The sequence below is a fragment of the Dipodomys merriami genome, unplaced genomic scaffold (assembly GCF_024711535.1).
Source record: "Dipodomys merriami isolate MVZ:Mamm:240054 unplaced genomic scaffold, mDipMer1.0.p SCAF_6, whole genome shotgun sequence".
Lineage (NCBI taxonomy): Eukaryota > Metazoa > Chordata > Mammalia > Rodentia > Heteromyidae > Dipodomys > Dipodomys merriami.
The window spans coordinates 13617844-13644005 of NW_027206179.1; the positions used below are offsets into that span (position 1 = coordinate 13617844).

At 49.3% G+C, this 26162-nt stretch overlaps 2 protein-coding genes across 3 annotated transcripts in view; one reads left to right on the forward strand and one right to left on the reverse strand.

Annotated features, from left to right (window-relative positions):
• Positions 1–4686, reverse strand: part of Col4a2 (collagen type IV alpha 2 chain) — a 143805-nt gene extending 139119 nt beyond the window's left edge. Inside the window, exons 1-3 of one of the 2 annotated variants that reach the window (XM_070002624.1) lie at positions 4392–4686; positions 4045–4137; positions 3879–3930 (exon numbers count right to left, since the gene is read on the reverse strand). In XM_070002624.1, the coding sequence (XP_069858725.1) occupies positions 3879–3930; positions 4045–4088 (96 nt within the window). In that variant the 5' untranslated portion in view covers positions 4089–4137; positions 4392–4686. Of the gene's footprint in view, positions 1–3878; positions 3931–4044; positions 4138–4230; positions 4247–4391 lie in introns of those variants that run through there. The other variant, XM_070002625.1, reaches the window with a different exon arrangement.
• Positions 4687–4773: 87 nt separating this feature from the next.
• The window catches only part of Col4a1 (collagen type IV alpha 1 chain), a 128401-nt gene continuing 107012 nt past the window's right edge, over positions 4774–26162 (forward strand). The window contains exon 1 of the mRNA XM_070002626.1: positions 4774–4959. Within this exon, the coding sequence (XP_069858727.1) occupies positions 4876–4959 (84 nt within the window). The 5' untranslated portion in view covers positions 4774–4875. The remainder of the gene's footprint in view (positions 4960–26162) is intronic.

Below are 26162 nucleotides of genomic sequence, written 5' to 3' on the forward strand. Positions count from 1 at the left end.
AATCACCAGTCTCCCATTCCCCAGAAGTCAACCAAGTTGCAGGGCTGTGAGCCCAGCAATCCTGTTATCCACAGGAAGGAGTGGCCCACCAAACAGTGGCAACTAGAACCCTCCTCCAACACCTCCCCCCCTTCTGGAAGATTCCAGAAACTTCTCAACCCCAAGAAGACAAAAACCTTGCTGCAGCACATTCCTTTAGCTTACAGGATGCAGACAGAGCCCAAGTGCTCACCTGGACAAGACCTCTCATTCCCAGTGGGCAGCGGAGGCCTGGCTCAGCTGCTGGGCCTCAGGACATTGCAGGGCTGGCAGCGGTGGGCAGCAGAGGCAATGGTGCTGACTCTGACTGGTCTGAGCGCGAGGGTCACCTAAGGACACCTGAGCGCAGGGCGTGTAGCAAGCAGCTCTTCAACTTTTCCATGCAGCCCTTACTTGCCCTGAGGTTGAACAGCTGATGCTGAGCCATGCGCAGGCCAGCTGGGAGCCATGGGACTCTAGGTACTCAAGGAAAGCTTGCTAGGTTCCCAAAGTGCATAGCCTAGCCCCGTTCCCAGCTCTACCTGATGTCTTTGTGAGGAAAATGCCAAAGAAGTCAGCAAGAAAAGGCCAGAGGCCAACCTCAGAGCATTACCTAAAACACTCTATAATCAAAGATACATCTTCCTTTTTCTTAATGCAAAGAGCCGGGCAGATTCAAATGGCCTTGTACCATTGCTGTCTCCATTCATTACCAAGCCCAACTTCCTAAGGCACCATCTCTTCTCCCAACTTTTCTCTATGCACAAGACTCACACACTTTCTTTTCTTCTCTGACACACAACTAGCCAGTTTGGTTTTTATTGTTCTGGCAGAATCTGTAATTCCTATTCTTGAACTCTTTCCTTGAATCTCTCCTGTTTCTTTCTCTCCCTGGTTCTCCGTGAACTCACAGGACAGTACCGGAGCCAATTGTCCGGTCTGGCATTCATGCCCCCCCTTCCTACCCTCCCTGGGCATGGGATGCTGGGGACGCATCAACTATCCTCTATCTTCCAATCTGTCCAGGAGAATCACCTCCTCAGCCTGCAGAGAAGGAAGTTTGTGATCCTTCTCTTCTTGTGGCCTAGATGTTTCATATTGGGAGCAAAGCCAAGATCTAGGATGTGGGACATACCATCCTTATGATTCCACGCACACCCACTGTGCCAGCGGTCCCGTGAGGTAGATGAGATTCTCACCAGCCCCACCACCATTACACACAAGGTCTGGGGCACAGTACGGAGGCATCCACTGTGAGAATCTGCCTCACTCCCTCCGAGTCAGGAAGGGCAATGGCACGCGTGCCCCAGCTCGAAGGCAATGCTGGTGACCGTGAGTGGTCCACACTAGGGCCGGAGCTGCCGGTGAGGTTTCTGCTTGCTCCTCTCCTAGCTTGGAAATGCCAGAGGCTCAGTGTGGGCTGAGTGCCTGGCTCCCAGCCCTCCCCTCCCCACCCCGTAATACTTACAAGACAGAAATCTGGGGCACAATTTCATTTCTACCCCCTTTTTCTCATCTGTAAAATGGGGCTAATAATAGTTACCTGTCTCAGGTGCCTTTTCCTAGGAGGCTTTGAAGTACTAATGGGCACAAATTGGTACATGGAGAAACACTCATTAAGTAATTACACACTGTTCACTAACTAGGTTCAGCTGCTTCTGTACCAAGTCCCACCAAATACAATTGATAGCTTTTTTATGACTATTATTTTTTAACTAAACTGACCTAGCTCCAGGAAGAGTCCTGAGACTGACGCAGACAATTAGGAGAGGAGCTGATCTCCTAACAAGAAAAAAGGTTTAAGGAATTATCTCCAGGGTATCAAGCCAGTAGTGAATGAGAAACTAATCAGTAGCTCGATGCACTATTGAAGACAATAAACTATAGATACAGACAGCTCACATGAATATGACTCTAGTAAGAATGATAAAATTCACCTATTTGATTCACAGATTTGGAATTTAAACCTCAGAGAAATAAGATAAATTGATGAGTGACATCAACTGCCTATCAACTCAACAGTCCAGCTCAATGGTTCCCAACGTTAGCCTTGGGTAGGAATACAGGTGACTAACCCTGCTCCCTGACAAAATCCCACTGGAAACTAAAGAAAGGAACCAGAGATTTCTACCAGGCCTTTTCAGACAATACTGCTTTATGGGGTGTGCAGCTGTCCTTCTGGGAAGCTCTGCTGTTGGATCCACCCAAGGAACGAGAGTCAACGAGACAGAGTGAGCTGGGCGGGTATGGTGTGGCTCATGTCTGTGAACCTGGCTCAGATCTGGGGATCCTGATTCAAAGCCAGTCTGGGCAGAAAAGTCCATGAGATTCTTATCTCCAATTAACTACCAAAAAGCTGGAAGTGGAGCTGTACTCAAGTGGAAGAGTGCCAGCTTTGAGCAAAAAACCTAATGAACAATGCCCAGGGCCTGAGTTCAAGCCCCAGTACTGGTGTGCACGCATGGCTCAGCATGCATACACACCCCCACACACAAAACACATTCAAGAGCTATACTGGGGTACAGGAGGGATCTGGGTCTCAGTGACAGGCCAGGATATTCACTCCTGCAGAGTGTACCTAGGTCTTCCAACAGAAGTCTGTTCAGGAGTCAGGATTGCTCCCAGATGCTAGGAATGCCTGTGCCTCCCTCAGCTCAGGATGGAACCAGTGGTGTATAGCAGCTCTGTGTCCAAGGACTTCGAGTCAGTGCTCTGTGCCTCTCAGACAGTACCGGTGCTCTCTAGGAACTGCCCAAGGAAGCGTGAGGGAACGTGCATAAATCTGAGGCACATCTAATCTGAGACACAGGCCTAAGGACCCACAGGGTTACCTGATGGGTTCCAGTATAGAGATGAGGCTCTGTGGACAGGAAGGAGACAGACCCAAGCTTCCAGTGAGTTCCAGACCCTCTCCAAGGGCCCCTCTTCCTTCCCACTCTTCCCACTCTGGGTTCTGGAACCAAGCAGGATGGAGGGCCGCTCTCTCCCAAGGAGAGCAATTTCCCAGTCCTGTCTCGGGGTCCTCAGCTGCTTTACATAGGCTTTGATGGGTTGAAAAGGGTTGGAGTGAAACCCCAGCAGGGTCCTGGCACAGTGTCTGCTCAGGCGGGGCGGAGCCCAGGAGGGGAGGGAAGGCTAATGCCCTGGAGGGGGCCCACCTGGGCACTGACTGCTGCCCGCACAAGAACCCCCAACAGATAGGTGTGTGTGTGGGGGGACATCCCACCACGGCTGTGGCCTTTTGGTCACAGCTACACAGCTCATGGGAAGTGGTAGGTGTGACCACACAAAAGTGCGTGGAGCGCACAGGGCAGCCTTGGCCTAGGGGCGCAGGGGTTTAGGGGCTCAGGGGCGCTGCGCGGGGTCGCCGGGCCCCTCCCACCCGTGGCTCCGCAGGGCCCAACCAAGTTTCTCACAGGCGCAGGGACGGCGCACCGCGGCGTTAGTCCCCCCTGGCCCCGCCCATGTCTCCAGATCCTCCCTTTTAAACCTCCAAGAGCCCGCTGCACACCTAGTGCTGGCCCACCAAGTGCTGGGTTCAGGAGAGGTCTCTGCGCACCCCCAGCCACCCCCGGCCTCCCCCGGTGGCCAGGGTGTCACCGCCCAGTGACTGAGAATCTCCGCTAAGTCCCGGGCTTGGCTCCGAGGAAAGCAACAGGCGCCTCGGGCCACGTTTTAATTGTTAGCTCCCCGTGAGAGTGCAGACGCCTGCCTGCCAAGCACCAGACGCCAGAGGGGAGACGGACTGACAGACAGACACAAACACCCCCCCTCCCTGCCCCGCGCGCACCCCCGGGTGGGCACGGAGTTTGCCACCTTCCAACCCCTCGCGGGGGGCGCGGACCCCAAGCGGGACTTACCGCCAAGACGCCCCGGGCCAGGCACAGGGTCGCAGCCCCCAGCAGCAGCCACCTGTGGGGAGAGGGGTGGGAGAGGCTGTGAGCCCGCGGGGCCCTGCCACTTCTGAGGGCGGCTGTCCGGCGCCCCCGCGCGCGCGCGGCCGGGACCGGGCAGGGGGTCGCTTACCGCCGCAGGGCTGCGCCGGGCGCCGCCGTCGGCCCTCGGCCCATGGTGCCCGCCGCTGCTTGGCTCCGCTCGGTCGGTCCGGTCCCGCGCAGCCTGGAGGGCAGAGACAAAGCGGGTCAGACCGGGGCTGCGCGGAGTTCTTTGCACCGGGCGCTCCGCTTCCCAACGCCCAGCCCATGCCGAGACCGAAGAAGGGGGCGCCTTCTCTTCCGGCCCGGCTGGGGCCCTCGGTGCCGAGCGCGCTCTCCCAACTCCGTCCCCGGCCCGGCCCTGCGCAGCCCCTGCCCGCGGGGCGCCCCGGACCGGGGGGGATCTGCGACCCGTTCGGGGGGGGGGGTCGTCCTTACCTCGGGGTCCGGGATCGGGGGAAGGGGGGGTGCTGGCCACGCGCACAGCCCCTCGGGAGCGGTCCCCGCGCCGCGGCCGGCCTGGCTGGGCTCGCCCGTCCCTCGGGCCCGGGTCCGCGAGAGAGCGCCGGGGCGCAGGGGACGCGGGCGGAGCGCGGAGCGCTGAGTGTTGGCGGCGGGGCTCGCGGCGAGCGCAATTCCGGCGCCGCGCGCTCCCGCCGCCTCTTACCCGCGCCGCAGGGTCCTCCCCCCCCCCCGAGACGCCGCCCGCGCGGGCCCGAGGGGAGGGGGCAGCGCCAACAAATTGAGCTCGGCCGGCCACGCGCAGGTCTCGGCTCAGAGCCGCCGCGCCCGGGACGCTGCTCCGCGCTCCCCGCTCCGACAACCCTGAGCCTGAGCCGCCCGCCGCGGCCCGCACGCGCCCGGCCGCCGGCGCCCACCGCCGGCTCCCGCCGCCACTCCGCGCCGCCCGGGACGCGCCACCATGGGGCCCCGGCTCGGCGTCTGGCTGCTGCTGCTGCCCGCCGCCCTTCTGCTCCACGAGGAGCGGAGCCGGGCCGCCGCGAAGGTGAGCCCCCCCCTACCCCCCGCCCCGGGAGGGGTACCCTCTCCGGCCTCCCCGCCCCGGATCCCCGGGCTCCCCACGAGGCCTCTTTGTCCAGCGCCCCTTGGGCGGCGCGCGGGGCACCGGCCAGGTGCACCCCTCCAGCCGCTCTGGGGTGGGGACCTCGCCCCCCCCCCCGCCCCGGTCGCGCATCCAGGACGGACCCTCCTTTGTTACGGTCTAGGGACCGGGGAGTAGGGGGGGGGGAAGTTCTGCCGGACTGGGGAAAAGGAGCGAAACTTAGCGCGCACCGTGGCGGAGCTTTGAACCCTCAACGCGGAGGCGCTGGGCAGCCGGGTGCCTTCACCTGCCCGGCATTCGAGCCCCGGGAGCCCGGGCGGGAGGTTGGGAGGGGGGTACGGGGGCGCACCCCGAGCTGCGCGGGGCCCCGCACACATGTGCCTGGCAGCCGTTTTGGGCGTGTTTCTGGTTGGAGACTGATGGTTGAGGCTCAGCTCTGGGCTGCCTGCCTGGAAACAGCTGTATCCTAGCTATCCTGGGACGGAAGGACAGACAGATGGACAGGCTTGTGCCGCCTAGGGCGGGCTGGCCAGCAGCAGGAGCTGTCTATACCTCCAGCCGAACCGTCCCCTTCTGCTCTTTATTAATAGTGTTTGTCTTAGAATGAGCCCCGAGTGTGAAACCAAAGTGAAACTCCATCTCATTGTTCTGCGTTTTCCGACTTTTTCTCTCCTCCGGCTCTCCGCTGGTGCAGAAGGGGCCGTGGAGAGCCGTTTGTTTGCCCAAGTCAGACTCAACTTGCAGCCCTGGTGTTGCTTCTCTCTCCCCTCAGGAGAATAAAGACTGAATGGTGCCTTGGCCCAGCTGTTCTGACGGCCAGAGGTGTGGCCTCTTCATGCCCCCCCCACCCTTAGCTTGTTTTCCCACACATGCTTTTTCTTTTTTAACTATTTCTTAATCTAGCTCTCCCCTTTATTTTTGGTCTTGTCCCCCCTCTAGAATTTCACTTCTCTTCTGGAGGAATGAAACTCCTCTTGGATGAAGTGTTACATACTAGAATAGAGAGAGCGGTAGAGCGGTAGTCTGGACTTGTGTGTAGCATGTAGCATGTACTTGTGTCTGTAGTTAAGAACTCGCCTGCTTCTTGGAAGTCCTCCCCCTCCCCCCATGGGTATCGAAAGGCCCGGTGATTTTTACTAACGACGAAGTTAGAAATATCCTCCGGCCTTTCGAGTCTCTCTGCACCATTCCAGTTGTTTAAACACTCTTTTCTAGTGATGGCCAAATATTTTTAAAAGCGCGAGCATGAGAACACTTTATTTTGGTTTAGAATACTGACCAGATTTACCACTTCTGAGGAGACATTTTAGGCTGGGTGGCCAGACAGATCGGAGTTCTATTAGGAAGTATGAAAACAGTGTTTGGAGTTGGATGTTCTGATTGGCATGTTAGCAGAGAAGAGCTAACTGCAAGAGCTGACTTATCAGACATCTAGGACTTAAAAGAATGAGGCTGTCATGCATATAAACTCCTGATATTAGCTAAAAAGTCAAACTCACTGATGTTGAGTTTGAGATTATTTTAATTTCCTTTATGTATTCTCTAAGGCCCCAGGACATTTGTGGCCATGAGCTTTGCTGTATCCCTCAAGATATAAAGTTCCTAAGAAATCTGGTCTGTGGCCATCTGATCACCAGTTGACCTGAAACATTATCATTTTATTATATTTTTCCTGGCTGAGTTAGAGAGGAGCAATTAAGATGTATATGACATGTGGGTATACAAGAATCCATTTTTAAAATATCGAGTGGGTTTTAAAGTTCAGCTCACTTTGCATGCCATCAGTAAGATTGTTGTTTCCTTCCTTCCAAAATCAGCTGTTAGGTGTATCAGAGTGTAGAAAAAACTTCTACATTGATCCAAGACAAATATAATTTAAAAAAAAATCCAGCTGAATGGTAAATGCTGCAGTTTTCAAGCCCTAATTCAGGAGTGAGTAAATGTAATTCTTGGATTCCTGTGTCTTAAGATTCCTGATTTGCTTATGCACATAGTACCCTACTGTGTGCTGGCTATGAATTGTACTTTTTTTTTCCTCAATGAAAGGCCATTTGGACATTGTCTGCTGTGACTCTTACTATTTCTTTACTAGCAGATGGATTTTTCCAAACTTTTGCTTGTGTGTGTGTGTGTGTGTGTGTGTGTGTGTGTGTGTGTGTATGTGTATGCATGCATGTACATTAGTACATCAGTACTGGGGCTTGAACTGAGGCTCAGGGCCTTTGGCCCTTAGCTTTTTTTTGCTCAAGGCTGAAACTCTACCACTTGAGCCATACCTGTACTTCTGTTTTTTTGCTACTTAATTGGTCATAAGTGTCTCATTCTTTTTTGCCCAGGCTGGCTTTGAACTTTGATCCTTAGATCTCATCCTCCTGAGCAGCTAGGTATATAGGCGTGAGTCACCAGCATCCAACTAAAAAACTATTGCTTTTATCTTATGTTGAAACTATTTCTGTTCCCTGTCCTCCAACCTTTTTTTCTTTAAGATAAGAAAGACTAGAGACAAATATCAGCCCCAGGAGTTATGATCATATGCACCTCTGATTCTGTTGGGCTGCCATCTTGAGATGAATGAACACCCCCGCCTTCTCCCCCCCCCCACAGGTTCTATATGATGCTTCTTAACAAACTGTCAGGATCAGAAATGTGAACTTTCCCCTAAGAGGTATATCCATCTATACCTGCCTATCAATCTTATCTCCCTGAGTGACCCATTAGTCATTCCAGACAGTGAATGCTGGCCCAGAGCTCAAAGGAAGTGAGATTTGGTTCTCCTGGGAGCTTGAACCAGCTTATGGGGATGTGGACTGGATGTGTGGCCTTTGCCTAACTAGTAAGGGCAGGAAGGGAGAGGTGGTGAGTGGGTGGGGGTTCTCCAAACCCATGTTCTTTGTACTTGAGGTTGAATCTGAGGGGCATGTGTGTGTCAGGCCAGGCCTTCATATAGGTGTGTACACTAGAATCACATGGACAAGGTGAATGCAATTAGGGACAAGAGACCCCAAAGTTTACATCTGCTTTTACTCAGTAGATGACTGGGGGAACTCTTGGAACCCCATGCCTCAGTTTCCCAGGCAGATCTGCCCCTGCCTTACATGGTCCCGCTTTTTCTTCCTTATTCCACAGGACAGGAAGGGATGCCTCCTTCCTATCCTGCCCCAGCTAGGCATTGGCCATGCAACAGAATGTGACACCCAGTCTCTGCCCAGAAGGCCATAGACTGGTGAGAAGTACTGAGAAACAGAGACACACCCAACATGGCTATCGGCAAGGGAAAGCAAGGGCTATGGAGAAGAGGGAGAAATAGGAGCTGCCAGGTAGCAGCTGGTTTTCACCTTGATCTGAGGGATAGCTATAGTGGTAAAGCCAAGGGTCTTTGTGCTGAAAGACAAATTTGGAGTCCCCTCCTAGGAGATTCTAGATGACCTTGTGTATAGCGTTAGCCCGGTGGTGGCTGACCTTTGATCTTGGAAAGGGAAGTGGAGGAACAGACACCCTGAGAACTGTGATAAGGAGCCTCTAGCTCCCTCCTAGGCCTGGGCTGTATCCTGTCCCTTTTCTACACGCACCAAGCCCACTAGGGGGGTTTGGTAATTTAAACACGGATGACTGACTCTAGGTAGAAGTGCCTGTAGGAACTCACCCAGAAAACCTACCCTGGCTTCACAAAACTCTACATTACTCATTAACAAGGCTGTTGGCACTTTTCTGGGAACTGGTAAGGGGGGTTCTGACAAGGTGGGTTACTCAGTGAAGAGGTGGTGAAGGTTTTTTTCAGACAATGGAAGCCATGAGTAATGATGCTCCACGACAAATCCTCATCCATTGGGAGACGTTTCTGGAAGTGAAGGCATCCCGACTTTGTCCTGGGTGCGTTTGGCAAAGTTTGTTATTAGCTGAACAACAATTGTTCCTGACGTGGAGAAAGGATTAGGCTCACTCAAGTGTCTCTAAAGCAGGTTTGGTATTTTGAGCTCTTGGGATGGAGTAAGCAAAAGCAACAATAGAATGCCTAAAATAATACCCGAATAGCATTGTTCTTCCTGCAATTATTTAGCAGCCACTAAAAAATGTCAGCCATAGAACAAAACAGAAGACAATTCCTACCATTCTCATGCACACTATGAAAAGTGGTGGACAGGCTCCTGTGAGGTGTGGGAGGGCTGAGGGATTACCTGAGGTTAATGTTTGTGGTCTGTTACACAGCCATTGCCCTCCATTGTCCTGCCTGTGTCCTGGGCCTTTTTGATTCTCTGAGTCCTGCTCCTTCCCTGGCCCCCACACTGGGCGTGTCTTTGGGTTGGGTTAAGCTGGCTTCTCTGTCCTTTATCTTAGGGATTCCCTATCATCTCCTGCCCCATCACCCGCCTTCTTGAACTTTTAGCTGACGTCTTCAGGATACCATTGGATGCTCCACCCTGGATTTCTGGGTTTAATCTCTAACTTACCCTAGGTGTTCAGAGTTCAGACTTTTATCCAGACCTGTTTCCCTTCAGAGCCCTCCCGTGTGACCCTGGGTGGCTCCCTGCTGTTTTCTGCTGCTGAGCATGGAGACCATGCTTCTTCTCTAGGCCTTGCCTTTCTCTCCCTTTTAATCCTCAGGTCTGCTGGGTCTCCTATGTGTTTGGAGTCAGCCTGGCCTCCTCTGGGACTCTACTGTAGGTCTCTGCAACCATTCCAGGCTGCCCTGCCTTCCTCTCAGCCCTTGTTTTCCTGACTGCTAACACACATTCCTCACTGCTGATGGGGCTGGGAGTCTTCCTATGTTTCCTTTAAACCACATAGTTCTCCCGTGTTTCAGGACCTGACCGAGGCTTCCCCCAGCTTCCTATACCTCACCAGCCTGAGTCCACAGCCTCTGCCTGGCCTACACCCTGATGTTCTCTGGGGACAGACTGACCCTTGTGCCTCCACAGAAGGCCCGTGTTCAGTTCTTCCCGCTCCCTCTTTCCTCTGCTTGCCTCTGTTCCCTCAGGTCTCTGAAAGCTGTCTGCACTCTTCTTAGTTAAATGCCTCTAAGGTCCTTTCTGGCTACCGGTAGCAGTGTCCACTTTTTGAGCCTTGGGTCCATAGCATAGACAAATGAGCATGATTGTGACAATGCTGCATGGGTCATCACTGCTGCCACGGGCTTGCTCCTGGCATTGGTTTGGGAGGTTAGTTTTGCTACCCCAGTCCATTATAAGATGCTTGTGGTATAAATACCCTAGTGGGAGAAGGCCTGACGCATAGGGGATGCCGTGAATTAATTCTTGGTAATGGTGGTTCTTCTGCCACGCTCACCTGCTCCCAGCCACTCCTCCATTGTCCTGGGAGCTGTGTGCCAGCTCCAGGGAATGATGCTACATTGTCCACACGGATGTATTAGAGGATACAAAGAAAATAATGCCAAAGGAAGGTGTTTCCCCTTAATTTGGAATTTGGGGCAGATATTCCACCACAGACTAAACACGACTTGGAAATATACACAATGCTGAACTCTTTTGTAAATAGTTTATTCCGTGGCTTAGTAATATTCTTTGTAGAAGCTTTGCTAGGTTTGATTCTTAATAGGCATAGTATCTATGCTTATGTAACTCTTAAAGCTCACTTGCTTTGTGGCAAGGTAGATAGCGGACACAAAGTTTCAAATCAGATAGAAAAGAAATAGTCTTACCTTTTTGTGTATATATTGGGCATGTCTCCTGATTGATAAAGGAGAATTATCTAGCTGCCTATCTTGCCTTGCTGGAGAAATCAGTTTTTGTTCAGAGTTTAGGAATTCCAATTATTTGTAAGTAAATCTGGATCTTGGTGTATTTTCACCTTTTCAGGTAATAGAAAGAAATGGTGGTTGTGAATTAGAACCAGTCCTAACTTCCATTTTATAATAACACCAACATTTGTTGAAGGAAGCTGGTTTTTGTTTTTTGTTTTGGTATATTCACTCTTAGAGAGTTTAGCCTATTGAAGCAAACATTGTCTTAACTAACCAGGATGTCTGAAAATTATTATTACTGTATTTGGTACTTAATTCAAATATGTGAAAAGTTTTTTGTTTGTTGAGTTTCTGCTTCAGCAATGAAAGATACTTCTTTCATTAGGAAGAACAAAAGCCAGCACTTTCCAATTTTATCTGTGTTTCCCAGAGCTCCCAGCAGTTCTCTGAGGCAACGCCTGCTCCTGAGATGGTGAAGATTGATGGATGATTGACACCCAGCCTTGTGCCTTCCTTTAGAGGATAGACGTTTTCTTGATATTACTTAGAGATCTAAGCATCTGGGGCATACTGAGCTCCAAATGTGTATTAATTTCCTGTTTTAGCATGTGACAGATAATCTCAATATTATTTTGTAAATTTTCCTTCACTTTTAGTGAAGAAATAATATTCATATATAATTTAATTAGTGGGAGATTTGAGTATTGCATCACTAACAATTTTTTTATAAAGTAAATATTACTTTTGTAACAAAAACATCAAAGTCTACTTTAAAATTTCCAAGTATCTTTTTTTTTTTTTTTTTGGTCAGTTGTGGGGCTTGATCTCTGGGCGTGGGCGCTGTCCCTGCTCTCTTCAGCTCAAGGTGAGTGCCCTACCACTTGAGCCACAGCACCACTTCCGGTTTTCTAGTGGTTTATTGGAGATAAGAGCCTCACAGCCTTTCCTGCCTGGGCTGGCTTTGAAACATGATCCTCAGATCTCAGCCTCCTGAGTAGCTAGGATTACAGGTATGAGCCACTGGCGCCCAGCTTCTTCTTCTTCTTTTTTTCAAGTAAAGAAACACAATTCCCATGCTTTCTGGCTTCCTAATTAGTGTCTATTCTTGAATTGCACTGTAGGCTTTTTCAAGGAACACAGGAGCAGTGCATCACCACAGGGATGTGCTCCTTCAGGGTCTGATTAAGATGGTATTATTATCTTTACTGCTATGGTGTTGAAGGTTTCATTAGATTAAAAGGACCAGTTGCTCTGAGACCACCAAACACCTATGGCTGATCCATAGGTAGAAACTCCTTTATTGAATGTGGGTTTTTAAATGGAATCTTTGTATTTGTCGGAGGAGAAGGTTTGTCTTAATTCTAAAGACCTGAGATTGGTCAGACAGAAAACCTGCATCTGTCATAGAGGGTGAAGATCCCCATGGTCTTTGATCAGGTGTTTGTGATGGGATCCTTGTGTTTGGGAAGGCAGTGAGGGCCACCTTGCAGTGGTGGTGTGTGCTGCACCAGACCCTTCCACCCTTCACCTTGACCACAAGGCTGTTCCTGAAAACACGAGTCACTGTTTGTAAAGCATGCATACAATGCTCACTTAGTGCCAGGTACTGTTCTGTTTGTTAAACGCATAGCAATCTGCAGAAAACCTACCACAAGGTACTACATCACCCGTCTGGGGGGATGGGGGTTGGAGAAGTCCCCCGAAATGGCTCAGCACAGCTCACATCTGGGTTACCTGAGGGCTTGATGACACACCCTGTGGTTTCTGGGTCAACAGCAGGGGGCGCCCCTGAGCACTGCCTGTCTGGCTGGGGATGCTGGCTTGGCTGATCCAGACACACATCCCGCTTGCTCTGGTCACTGTTCCCAGGCCGTGCCTTGATGTCGGATGTCCAGGTGTCAGCTGGCTGCCCTCAGAGCAGCAGGCCTGCATCCTGGGACCTTCCACCCGCCCACACACTGAAGCTGAGCGTTGGCCTGCAAAGTGGCTCATTCCCCTGCCCCCCGCCCCCCCCCCCCCCCAAGCTCATGGGCTGGCTTCTTACCTGTGCTCCTGTTGCTGACATTTCAGCCCAGCCAGGGGCTTCTTTGGAAGTTAAAGGTGAGGGGAGGTCCCAAAAATCACACGTCTGTGGACCAAGAAGTGCACAGCGGTGGACTGATTTGTGCAGTTGTTCCAGCCCTTCCTCCTTCATAGGAGGGTGCTGTGTTTTGCTGTGCTCAGTGGTGGGACTCTGTGCCCCTGCGGCAGACAATGTGGAGTGTTAGTGATGGCCAGCAAGGGCAGTGCCCAGTGTCCCCAGCACCTACCCTGGTCCCCTCAGCCTTGGCCATTCAGTAACCTGAGGAGGATTTTTTTTTTTTTTTGGCGTTTTCTTATAAACAAACCCATTTCCTGGAGATTTTTAAACACCACTTGGGGTTAGTGGTTTAAAATAACTCCTAAATTTTGGTCAGGAAATGGTCTATAAAATTAAGATAAAGTTGCCAAAGCAGGAAAATGGGTCATTGATGGGAGGAAAAAAACTTCAATATGGTTAGTTTAGGCCCTGGATCAGATTTATGTTGGCTAAACCTACAAACCCAGTCCAAGATCAATAATATTTGCTGATAAAGAGAGGTGACGTGGTTTCATTACACACTATGCCATGGTCTCTTTTCTTCATCCATTCCCCACCTCCCCTTCAGACTTTATCTTTGGGAAACATTTTGCATGTAAACATCATGCTAACACCAGATGCTTTTTATCAATTTGTTAAAGCAAGTCCAAATAGCCACTGGATGCCTTGATAATTAGATTTTGCTTTCTCAAATGCTTGGAAATGGTAAGACTATATATATGTTCTTTGGAATTCAGGCCATTAAAAACTTGGTAAAATTTATTCCACAAACTATTAATTTGAATTCTTATGGACTTTAAAATGTTATCTTGTCTCTCATGGAGGTTACCCTCTTTTAATGTATTATGAGATAATTTTTTCCCTCTATCGAGTAGATCATTCATTTATGACATGCATAACTTTGGATATTGTTTTAGGCTGGTAGCCAAATTTATAACCAATGGCCCATTTATTATTATTTTTTTACATCAGTGAAAATAAACAAGTGAAGCTAAGAACTCCTCAGAACACCAGCACAAAGTAAGAGGGTATAAGCACTGTATTGGGCTCCATCAGCGTGTACCAGGCCCTCACTCTGGGTTGGAAAATATGCAGGTAGTTTGATTTCTTATCACACTTTGGATTCTGATCTTTGCCCAAGTTAAAGTTGAAATAAATTTAATAGTGGTAGTATAGATATTATACTAAAAAATTATGACCACCCCCTACCCATTTATCACTTAGATTCAGATTTTTTTAAAGTATTTAATTTTTAAAAATCTTCATTGAAAAAGTGGCTAGCGGGGTGGGGGTTGTGTTATAGTTACATAAGTAAGGTAATGAGTACATTTGATTTTAAACCTTGTTACCCCATCCCTCATTTTCTCCCGCTTACCCCTCCCTACTTCCTCCCTCCACCCCCCATTGTAAAGTTCATTTTTGGAAATTCTAGAGTACAGAATAGTTAGTCAGAGATGGGATATTCATCCCATCTCTATGTGTAAGGAAGTAACTGTGTGACCTTAGGCAATGTGGCTCACCTCTCTGTGCTTCCTTTTTTTTTTTTTTTTTGTGGGTCATGGGGCTTGAACTCTGGGCTTGGGTGCTGTCCCTGTGCTCTTCAGCTCAAGATGAGTGCTCTACCGCTTGAGCCACAATGCCACATCCAGTTTTCTATTGGTTTATTGGAGATAAGAGTCTCACAGCCTTTCCTGCCTAGGCTGACTTTGAGCCATGATCCTCAGATCTCAGCTTCCTGAGTAGCTAGGATTGCAGACATGAGTCACCAATGCCCTGCTGTGCTTCGGTTTTTCACATCCCCAAAGCAGAGTTAATGGCCCACTTCTTCCTAGGAATATTTGATGATGTCATCCATGATCATACATGGAAAGCCCAGAGTGGGTGACATGACACGTGTGCTTTTGTTTGCTCTTCTTGTTGACTTCACTGTTGTATTAGGGATTTTCATTTGTAAACAAAACTGTGAAGATTGAGAATTATCCTTTTTTTTGTCATTACCTCATTCCTTAAAATGAGATGAAGCTCTGTGTGTGTGTGTGCTCGTGGGTGTCCTGGGGCTTGAACTCGGGGCCTTACACTTTCACTTGGCTTTTTTGCTCAAGGCTGTTGCACTAACACTTGCGCCACAGCTCTACTTCTGGCTTTTGCTGGTTAATTGGAGGTAAGAGTCTCTTCTGCCTGGTTAATTTTGCAGTGGTCCTTAGATCTCAGCCTTCTTGGTAGCTAGGGTGACAGGTGTGATTTACCAGTGCCTGGCTCAGGCGGAGGCTCCAAATATGTAAGCACATGGCACGTATGCACGCAACGATCATCCTTGTACGCCCACGTGCTTTGGCACGGCTCTAGGTTCTGGAAGAAGCAGGGAGGAGCAATTGCCCTATTGCTTGTTGATTAGAGTCTTGCATTTTCTGCCTTGATAAGGCTCAGCTAGAAGTGATTAAAAAGGCGCCCTTCTTTGATGATTAAGGTGTGGCTCAGATTCAGACTCTGCTTTGCTGGAAGACTTGTCATGTCAGGCAGGAACCACAGTCCTTTCTGGAAAGTGGTCTCTTCTACATGTTTACAGTGCGTACATCCACGAGAGTAGCAGATGTCCAGAGTGGCCCCACTTTTTAACAAATGTCGTAAGATTGTCTTCCTTGGGAGGAAGGAGATGGGTTACTGGGGATTGAGCAAAGCCAGCCTTGGGAAAACGACCTGGGACTAGAGTGAATGAAGCCAGCGGATGTAGAAATCCCAGATGTAGGAATGGGAAGGCAGCTTAAAAAAAAAAAAAAGCGATGAGTCTGGTAGCAGCCTGTGTCACAGCAGTAATTACGCAAGAGTGTCATCCTTGCCTTGAAATGCCTTGAAATGGAATTGCTCCATGGCTAAGTCAGCAGGAGCAGCCGGGGCCAGAGGCAAGCAGGGAGAGTAAAGTTACTTTCCTGACCTGCAGGGGTGCACCCTGGAGGCCTCTGGTTATAAAAGACCCCTCACTTTCACCGGATAGACTGGCCATTTGCGCTAGTGCAGGAAGCTCAGGGACAGTTCCCCACCCCAGCCCTGACTCGCACCCAGGGGCCTCTGGTCACAGTTAACATGAAGCCCTTTTCTGAATTTTGTTCTTTGGCCAAATGAGTCTAGTTCTAAAGACCCAGGTTGACCTGGCTTTCTGGACAAAAGAACTTTAACAAATGAGGTAGAGATAGGCAAATCCGAAGCATGAAGCCTTTTGCCATGAAAATAGGCAGTGGCGTCAATCAGAAGACAGGGTCAAGGTTCCTGGCAAACCGTGTGGGCAGCTTGTCCTAAGGACTGGCAGCACACACACACATCACCATATCCCACTGCTGCAAAGTAGGCTTCCAAGGGGAAGTGACCCAACGCAAGAGTCTCTGGTCAAACACATTATGGTACAGAGCCTTTTGGGTGGGAGGCAGTTATGGGAATAATCCTTCACTTGGTCTCTTAGTTGGCATTTTTGGGGGGACATGCTTGAAATTGAACTCAGGGCTTCATACTTGCTCAGCAGGCTCTCTATCATTCAGCCACATCTCTAGTTCAGTGTTTTCACTGGTTATTTTTAAGGTAGAGGTTCTTTTCCTGCCCTGTCCCGCATCTGGACCATGACTCACCTATTTTAGGATTTCCATCATAGCTGGAATGACAGGCACCCACCATTGTCTTCAGCTTCCCTCGGTAGACATAGGGAGTCTCTTGGCCTTTTCTGCCCAGGCTGGTTTTGAACCATATTTCTTCTGATCAACACCCGTGTGGCAATTCTCTTCTTAAATAGAGTATCACTGAGGGAGGAAGAGGTAAGATCAGCAGATGTTTCCAGAATATCCGAATATCATCTTCCAGGATGGTCCCCGCTAGGTTTGGGTTGCTGCACCTTGGCTATATCTGCTACACAGGAGCAAAACCCCACAAGTAGCCCGAATGCCATGGTTGGAGGGAGCTTGTGGCAGACCACACCCACTTTCCAGCATACTTGTTACGGTCAGGCATGGTGTGCACCTGTGTGGTTTGGGACAGATCAGGGTAAACCTAGAGGTTGTGTGGAGCCTTTCTCATCAGCAACAGCCCTGCTGATAAATGGAGTGTCGGCTGGTGTCTCTGTGTCACCTCTTCTTGGAATAGGTGATGCATGGTGGGCCTGTGCTGTGGCAGCCAGGACATCTTGCAAGCTGTATATGCAAGTTGTACGCACACACCTTCAGTTCTATTTGCTTTATCTTTGGGGTTTCGCTGACTTTCCCTGTTGGACCTGCTGTGTTTCCTCTGCCCTCTGTTTTGACACAGGGCGGTAGGAACCATTCATGCATGGTTCCAGAAGGGGAACCGAGTGCTCATCAGCATTGAAGGAGAGTGGCTGATGGCACTTTTTGGTGACACTGAGAAGATGTCCATGTGGAACTGAGATTTTCTTTATTTAAAAAAAATTGGGGGCTGGGAAGGTGGCTCAGTGATAGAGTGCTTGCCTCACATGCAGGAGGCCCTGGGTTCCTCAGTACCATATACACAGAAAAAACTGGAAGTGGGCACTGTGGTTCAAGTGGTAGAGTGCTAGCCTTGAGCTGAAGTGCTCAAGGAGGGACTGAGGGACAGTGCCCAGGCCCAGAGTTCAAGCTCCACAACTGACAAAAAAAAATCTAACAACTGCTTTTTTTTCCTGCAAAACCTAGATCCACTTTGAGCAGGAGGGAACACAGATAGATGCTGATGCGGATCACCTGATTTTGCAATCTGTCACAACTCTGGCTGGGTTTCTCCTAGTTCTTGACACAGGAGAGGGGCCAGCTGCCCTTTCCTTCTCCTGTAGAGGTCACCCCCTGAGACCTGGCCACTCTTCCATTCTGGGTCTCCTAGAAGGCTGAGGGCCACAGGCAGGTTGGAGAGGGTGTGGAGGAAATGCCAGGGGACCCCTGGCGGGGGGGAGGGAGGGGGGATGGTCAAGCCAGTGTTCATGTGAAGTCTCCCTAATCCTTGAGCCCTGCCTTTCTTTATGGTTAAAATAACAACCAAAGTTGGTCTGTAATATTCATCCCCAACCAGAGGGATAGGAAATATTGAGAACCAAGAAATCATACTCTAGTCTGTACCACAGCATGGCCTCTTTTGGGGAAAGTCTATGCATATGCATTTTTTCTTTCAGTACTGAAGTTTAAGGCCCCTGTGCTTGTGAGACAGGTGATCTCTTAGTGTGACACACCCCCAGCCTTTTTTGTGTTGTTAAAATCAAGCCTTGGTTTTTGCTCAGGATAGATAGGACCATGATCTTCCTGTTTATGCCCAGCTACTAGTTGACCTGAGATCTTGCAAACACTTTGCCTTGGCTGGTCTTGAGCCTAGTCCTCCTGACCTCTGCTTCCCTAGTAGATTCGGAGGCTTGAGTTATTGTCCTGGTCTCACATTCAAATTGTAAGAAGCCAGTGCACCGGTGTTGCTAGGGTGTTGCCTGGGGTGTCTCACATTCTCAGATGGTTGTTCTAGAGAAATCAGGTGGCAAAATTTTATGGTAAGATTTGTTGAAATATGCTTACCAAGGCAAAGGCCTCTCTAAACCTGGCAGTGGTGAACTCTGATGGTGTGGGAAGCCTGGGCTCTCAGAGGTAGTGGGCATGTCCCAGGAAGATGGTTGGCAAACTTCAATCCTGTTGTCTGTGTCCAATGTCGGGCACCACCCCCCGTTTCCTGGAGCCAGTGACATTGCCACATGCACACATGCACTCCCTGGGGGCAGTTCGGGTTCCTTCTCTGTGCCTGTCAGGGTCTGACACTGCGTACAGGCATCTTACTTAGTCAGTGACTGTGGATTGGTCAGCGGGCGGCCAAGGCCATGCTAAGAAACCGAAAATGGAGAGAAATGTGGACTGCATTTTTCTGCATATAGAAATAGGTGGCTGTTATATTCAGTTCAGAACTGAATAGGGAGAACAGAGAGAAAGAGCCCACCAGAGAGGCCATCTGGTCCCAGGAGAAAGGCTACCATGAGAATAAGGCAGAGAGAGTTTTATGAACCAGAGGGTTTTCTGATTGCAGCCTGGGATCCTTTTTGTGTCTGCTTGGGGTGGGTCCCACGTAGGTCTACAGAGCCTTGCCTCTGCCACAAAACCAGTGTTGAATGAAGCCCAGAAGCTGCTCATGCGAGTGCTGGGCCCAGCCTGCAGGGCCCTGACTGGGTGAGGCCATTGAGGGACTGACTTTGGGTACTCTGACTTGGAGAGGCTGTTGATGGACTAACTTTGGTTGCTCGCAGCATTTTCCCAGTGAGGGTGGCGAGCTATGTGGGCAGCTGGTCAGAGGTGCGACTGTGGCTAATGCTCTCTACCCATTTTCACTCAGCTGCAGAAGAAAGAGAAAATGGGAAGGCATGTAGTTTGGAAGAATTTGGTGTCAGATACAAAGAGGATCAGATGTGCAGGTGGATTTTGCCTAAAGCATGGGGTGGCAGTGGTGGGGGAGGTGAAGGTGAATGGGAGGGGTGCTGCTTCCCTCTTGGTTGTCCCAAAGCGAGGCCGAGGCCAGCAGGTTCATTTCAGTGTGGGTGCCCTAGGCCAGGCTAGCTCCTCTCCCTGGTCAGGTCACAGAGCCCTGCATCTGGGGTAGCCTGGTGAGTCCTCCATTGCCATTTCCAGCACCCTGCCCAGGAACTTCCAAAGCAAAGACCTGGGGGAGAGCCAGGACATGGAGGCCACAGCCTGGAGACAGGGCTTTGCGCTGTGGGGAGGTCTGGGTGCTGGGGTCGAGTGTAGGTGTAGCCTACGTGGGAGGCAGCGCCATGGCAGAGAACAGCTGGCTTGCCCGAGGTGGGCTCAGGGCTGCAGCTGCCCCAGGGCCTCGTTGGGATGGTGCTTTGGTACTGAAGCTGGAGGGAAAGGGAAGCAGGGAGCGAGGGTGCTCAGGAGCTAGTAAAAGGCTTGTTACGGGTTAGGTTGCCTTTTAAGGAAAACTCGAACATAAGGTAAACATGTTGTTGGTCATTAGATGTGCTGATTAAAAGGGTAAATCATAAAAGAGATGATGCCTTGGACATAAACTTTAAACACTGCAATGACATTTTGATGATACAAAATCTTAAGCTACGCAGGGAGCTTTCCCGCCAGCAAGCCTGGAAATCAGATTCCAAAAGCCGCCCTACTGGAGGTCCTAGGCTTGAGATGCAGTTACATAGCCACACATACCTCCTGCATGAAAAAATAAACTTTGAAAGGGCTTCATCCAGGCTTTAAAAGGGGGAGAATTCAGAAAAACCTATACAACAGCAAATAAAAATTATTGCACATGAAATAAGACTCTTCTGTTTAGAGAAACATTAAACTGCCTTCGAAAGAGAGCCAAACAGTTTGGGAAGAGTGGAGAGAGTTCAGAGGAAGAAGGAGCAGGGAGGGAGTAGCCTATGGAACACATATATGCCAGTGTTAGCCTCTTGGAGATCAGGCTTCTTGTGTCCTGTCCTTGGGGCCTTGGGACCAACCTGTATATGTTCCTTGATGTTGTAGAAGCCAAGAACAGAAGGGTCACTGTCCCAGAGTCTCTGGTCTGGTCTACTGTGGGGAGAGTAAGTTTTCTCTTGAAAAAGGAGGAGCATGGTGGTGGGTGGCAGGGAGCCTGGGAGGAGCAGCTGCACTGTCATGAGTACCCTGCTCTGGGACATAGTCCAGTGAGGTCATGCTCTAGGACATTGTCACAGGTGATCATGCGTGGTAATGCTTAGGGACAGCATCACATGTGATCATGTGTGGTCATGCTCCAGGACACAACCACATGCAATTATGCATGGCCAGGCTTAGGGACATCATCATCACACATGATCATGGATGGTCATGCTCCAGGATGTCATCATGTGTGATCCTGTGTGGTCATGCTTAGGGACACAATCACATGTAATCATGTGTGCTTGTGTTCCAGGACTTTATCACATATGAACATGTGTGGTCATGCTTCAGGACGGGTTTTCAGCCTGAGATGTTCATATTTGATTATGAAGATGGGTATGGATATTCTCCATGCAATTACAGACGTAGATCTGGAACACTGATGCTCTTAATTAGCAGCCTGACATCAGACACGGTTCTGATCCCTCCATGTTCTATAAGCATGTAAACTGCAATGACTGTCGTTTGGGATATCTAATCAGTTGTCTGTGATGAAGACACTGACAGTAGGTTAAGGTCCAGACCACAGGGGCCTCATGAAAGTGAACGGGGACAGAGGTGGGTGTGCCCATATGCTCTGGGGAAGAGAGCTTGAAAGGTGACTGAGGCAGAGAAGGCGCTGGTCTTATGCTTTGCCCGGGCGCTCGGCCTGGGAGCGCTGTCCCCCGACCCTGGCTCAGGACGCTTTCTCCTCCAACACTACTTCCAGGCCGGTCTGGGGACCTCCCCATGCTGATAACCATGTCCCATTCAGGGGAGCTCAGGAGTCCAGTGCTGGTTACAAACAGTGCTGGCTGCAAACAGTTGCTCACCAAGTTCAGAAGCTTCTTCTACTCCCTGCCCCACATTGCAAGGGTGGGGGGGAGGGACCAGGCTCCTGATGGGCCCTATTTTCAGTTCCTTCCAAGACCAGGGCACTTTAATCAGTTACCCATAGCTTAAATAAATGAGAAGTCAGTCTTATATGGATTGTCAAAGTTAATGCTCATTATTTCCTTCCATATGGAATTACGTTTCTGTGATTTTTTTTGTCTATTTAGAGCAAATACAAGCTCTCTCTCTTTCTCTCTCTCTGTGTGTATATATATATATATATATATATATGTATATATAAATTAAACATCTATATATATTAATTAAATAATCTAACCTTGGGGTTAGACAAGCTTTAGATCTTGGTTACAGAAAATAAAATTCTGCTTAACTCTTGTGTCATTACCAGCAGCAGCTGGTTCTTCTCCCTACACATTTTCCTATTCTGGCATTCTGATCAAAGGTGAGTTGCAGGTCCTATTCCAGTTCAAGGCCACAAGCCAGCCACTCCTCTGGGTAGAAATGTTTGTGTTTCCTGTGGCAGGGGGCTTCAGCTTCTGCCTTAGCCCCTTAAAGGAAGCTTTCTCTTGGGTTAAGTTCCATATGTTTCCTACTTGTGAATAGTGGGGAAGCCCCCCAGCCTGCTCCCTTCCCCCCTACGGAAGTGGGTTTGATTTTTTTTTCCACCTCATGCCCTTGAGCTCTAGCCAGCCAGTCTCAGGCAAGGCCAGCCTGGCACGTGGCTCCCAAAGATGCGTGGCTATCTGCTGGTGTCACAGCAGGGCCAGTTTCTGACCAAGTGCCCATTTCTGCTGTTCAGCCATCTGACCTCTGGGGAAGAGTTCAGTGAACACAATAAGAACCCCCCAATATAAACTTGCTTCGTTTGACTCTGTGTCCCAGTGGAAAAACCAAGCGCTGGCTCCAGTGTGATCTGCTTTCTTGTTGGGAGAGGAAACAGCAACTTCACAAAGATAAGGTATTAATAGGACTGGAAGTGTGGCAGACATGGAGGGGGAATATTTAGATCTGCAGCTGCATGTAACAATTTAGAGGAGATATCGGATGTGCCCGGCCTTGGCTTTGGGGTGGGGACCACGTGCTGTCTGCTTCCCGATGACCGTTAGAGGGTCTGAAAGAGTTTTGCTCCTATTGTCCAGTCTCCCGACTGGAACAAATGAGAGGGTATTTCTCCATCCTTTTGCACAAAGTAGAGGAAGAGCCCATCTTTGCATCCACCCCACCCCTTCCTCAGTTTTGAGCCCTTCGCCTTCAGGCCTGCTTCTCAGGCCCCTCCTGCCTTCTTTAGGTGGGTGGCCTCTGGGCGAAGAAAGACACAAGACAAACAGCTCCTCAGCTCCCCTTTCTCCACCCTTAAATGCCACTCCTGAATTTTCTGGAGTTTTGTGTTGTTTCCAAACTCGGTTCAACGAAGAGCTTTGACTTTGTGTTGGGGATAAGCAAATGGACTTTCCCCCCTAAATACAAGATCTGTTTAAATCTCCGAAAGATTCTGAAATTGGAAATGCCTCTGGTCCAAGGCATTTTGGGTAAGGGTACCCAACCTGTAGTGATGGTGGTATTAGTTCCAGGGCAGAGGACAAGTGCTCCTAACTGCTTTGGTGGTCCTTACAGGGAAGGATGGAGGCAGAAAGGCCAGGACTCTGTTTTTAGGATCCAGAGAGGCTGACCCACTGGGCAAACCACAGGGTGAGGAAACCTGGTCAGGCTCTGGGCCTGAGTAAGAGTTCTTAGTTCTTTCCTCTGCCTGATGTGTTTCCAAAATCTGCATCTGCACCTCAGAATCATGTTGACCACAACATTTTAATTAAAGTAAGTTTGGCTACTGTCTTGTTTTTAGTTTTGAAAATAACTCATTTTAGAAAATGTGTAACTTGGGCTGGAGTGGTAGCTTGCTTGCCTAGCAAAGCACGAGGTCCTGGGTTCAAACCCCAGCACTGCACAAACTAGAGAAACAAATTGAGTTTTTATTCATGAGAAGATCTACACGTTTGCTCAGAAGTACAGGAGTGCTCTTTTCAGGCAGCTGTGGCCCAGGTCTTAATCCTGGGAAGGGCTATGTCCGTGTGATGGATATCGGCTAAGCATGTGAGTTCATCAAGCAGCTCTGGTGAGGCTGTCTTGTTCAGACCAAGAGGACAGAGCTGCGTTCTGATTGGCCCAAATGCCTTTCCCAGAGAAAAGAGCTGTGGGGAGATTTTTGTTTGTTTGACTTTGGCCCACTGAATTAGATTCCAGCAAAATTGGGCTCTGTGTTAGGAAATTTGTGTTTGTTAATAATTATGCCACCTCCCATATTCCTTACACAAAAGTTGGTGAAGCAGATGGCTCAAGGGGTGGAAATGAGATTTTTCTATTCCTTCAGGGACTGGAAAACACTATTAGGAAATCGCGTTGGCTAGCAGCTTCCAAGTTCGGCTCATGACATTCTGATTTCTGCCTCTAGCTCTGGAGTCAACAAGAATTACTGGGAAGTTGCAGGGGTCATACTAGCCAGACCTTAGTGACATCCTGTGGTTTATGGGAACCTGGATTCCAGAATGTTCCATTCTCATCTTTCTTGTGACAGATAGATGTTTGAAGGAACAAAGGGAGCCGGGGTGATAGGAGAAATGGAGCCACCTCTTTCCTGGGCATCTGCACCAGGTGGGAGCACATTAGGTCTCGGATCGCACCTGGATCTCATGGGTCACAGTCAGTGGTGCCAGCCCACTGTAATCAAGAACATGCATGACTTGGCCCAGTTGTCCAGATACTGAAGTCTTGACTACCCACTGTTCTCGATTGCTTACTTGATAGGTTTAAAAACAAAACAAAACAAAAAACCCATAAAGTTGAGCCAGGCACTGGTGGCTCACACCTGCAATCCTCAACTACTCAGGAGGCGGAGATTGGAGGATCATGGTCCCAAGCCAGCCTGTGCAAAAATTCCCCTTGAGACTCTTATCTCCAATTAGCCACTCAAAAACTATAGAAGTGGCGCTATGGCTCAAGTGGAAGAGCGCTAGCCTTGAGCATAAAAAGGCTCAAGGAGAGCAGCCAGGCTCTTGAGTTCAAGCCCCACACTGACAATAAAATTAGAGTTTCTGTATGAACAGAGATGGCAGAAATCTAGGTTTCTCACAGTTTCTCCTATCAACTGCTACATGAGAGACATTGTCCTCTTCCTGCTTTACGAAGGATGGGATCTGGGTTTGTTATTCTGAATGGGCAAAAGGATTAACCAGTGTTAATAAACAATTTTGAAATCAAGTCAAATCAAATCAAGGGCCCAGAGTACCATTTGGCATGTAGGGAAAAGCTCACCTTTTCTGTCCCTCACTGTTTATCTTGGGAGGTGATAACTCCAGCGGTGGGAGAGAGGGGCTTCCCTCCTCCAGCCTCTTCACTGCACAGCAGCACTGCCCCAGCAGCTGTTCTCCCAGGAGAGGAGGGTGGAGAGGGCCTCCTGTTTGGTGGCGTTACCAGCCAACTATCATGTGAGGAACGCTGCTGAGATCACTGCAGAACATTCTGTTTATTGAAGAAGCTGAGAGCTGTAGGGTTGTTGTAATGTCCAAGTGGCCAGAAAAAAATGGGACTTGTGGTTGGGGTGAGAGGGAAAGTCATTTTTACAGATCCAGGGGATCTGGGTTCCTCCTGAGGTGAATAGAGTATAATGTTGCAGTCTGCATCGATCGTTCAGTGCATGGGACACTGCCCTGTGGAGACGGAAAGACACCTTCAGCCAAAATTTGGATATATTTGTGACTGTGCTTGTCAAAACGAAGAAGAGAGAAGAGACCTCAGGTCTTAGAGAAGGAAGCAAACTCACCTGTACGTGTCTGTCTGTACATTACTGAGATGAGAGAAGCTTGCAGGAATAATTAGGGATATTTAGGGACATGGTCTATTAAAACCCAGCACACCAAATTTGGTTTTGCAGAGGCAAGAGTGGCTTTGTTCTCTGCCCACAAAGGTGTGATGTGTGAAGAGCCCGCCATGTAAAACCACCAAGCCAAAGCAAACTCATGCTATGAGCAAGAACTAGAAGCTCCTGTAGAACTCATTTTTTGAATACTTTCCCTCATGATACAAGTGTATGATTGTCTCCATTCTCAATAGCATAATGGTGACTTTGTGATGGATTCATGAGAATTATGAAGTCTGGAATGTGACTTTTTATTTTAAGACTTTGAAGGAACTCATAGTGGCATTTCACTTTTGACCTTTATATGAAATTTGTGGTTGGCCATTGCTATGTAGTAGGCACCAAGTGAGCATTTTTGGTTGTGTCTGAAGTCTGAATGTACTGGTCACCAGGATGTGACAACATGTCCCACACGAAGGGCAATCAGTTGCGTTCTGCTGGCTCATTGAGCAAATGAGCGGAAGGAGTTGTAGTTCTTTTAAAAGCTAACTTTAAAGCAGACCCTCTTCTTTACACCTGTTGGACCTCACAGGTTGTAGACATAGAAATGAGCTCCAAATGGCAAGAACATTGCCAGTATAAATGAAGTATTAGTGGAGAAGAGAAAGGCGGGGAGGGAGAAATGGAAGATTTAAGTAATGTGCAAATTCTAGAACTTGTGGAAGCTGAAGCAGGTGATGTGCGGGAGCTGAGGAAGAGGGTGTATTCGGCATCGGCATCAGAGTACTGTGAGCTCCGGGTGTATTCGGCATCGGCATCAGAGTACTGTGAGCTCCGGGACATCAGACCGTAGGACAGCCATGAAAATAGGGAGCCCCTGAGCGGTAGCACAAGGAAAGTCTATGTTGAGAATAAAATAAGATAGTATGAAGTGCCAACTGCTTAGCAAACCAAATAGTCATCACACACACAAAAAATAAAATGACTATTGGAAGGAAATTG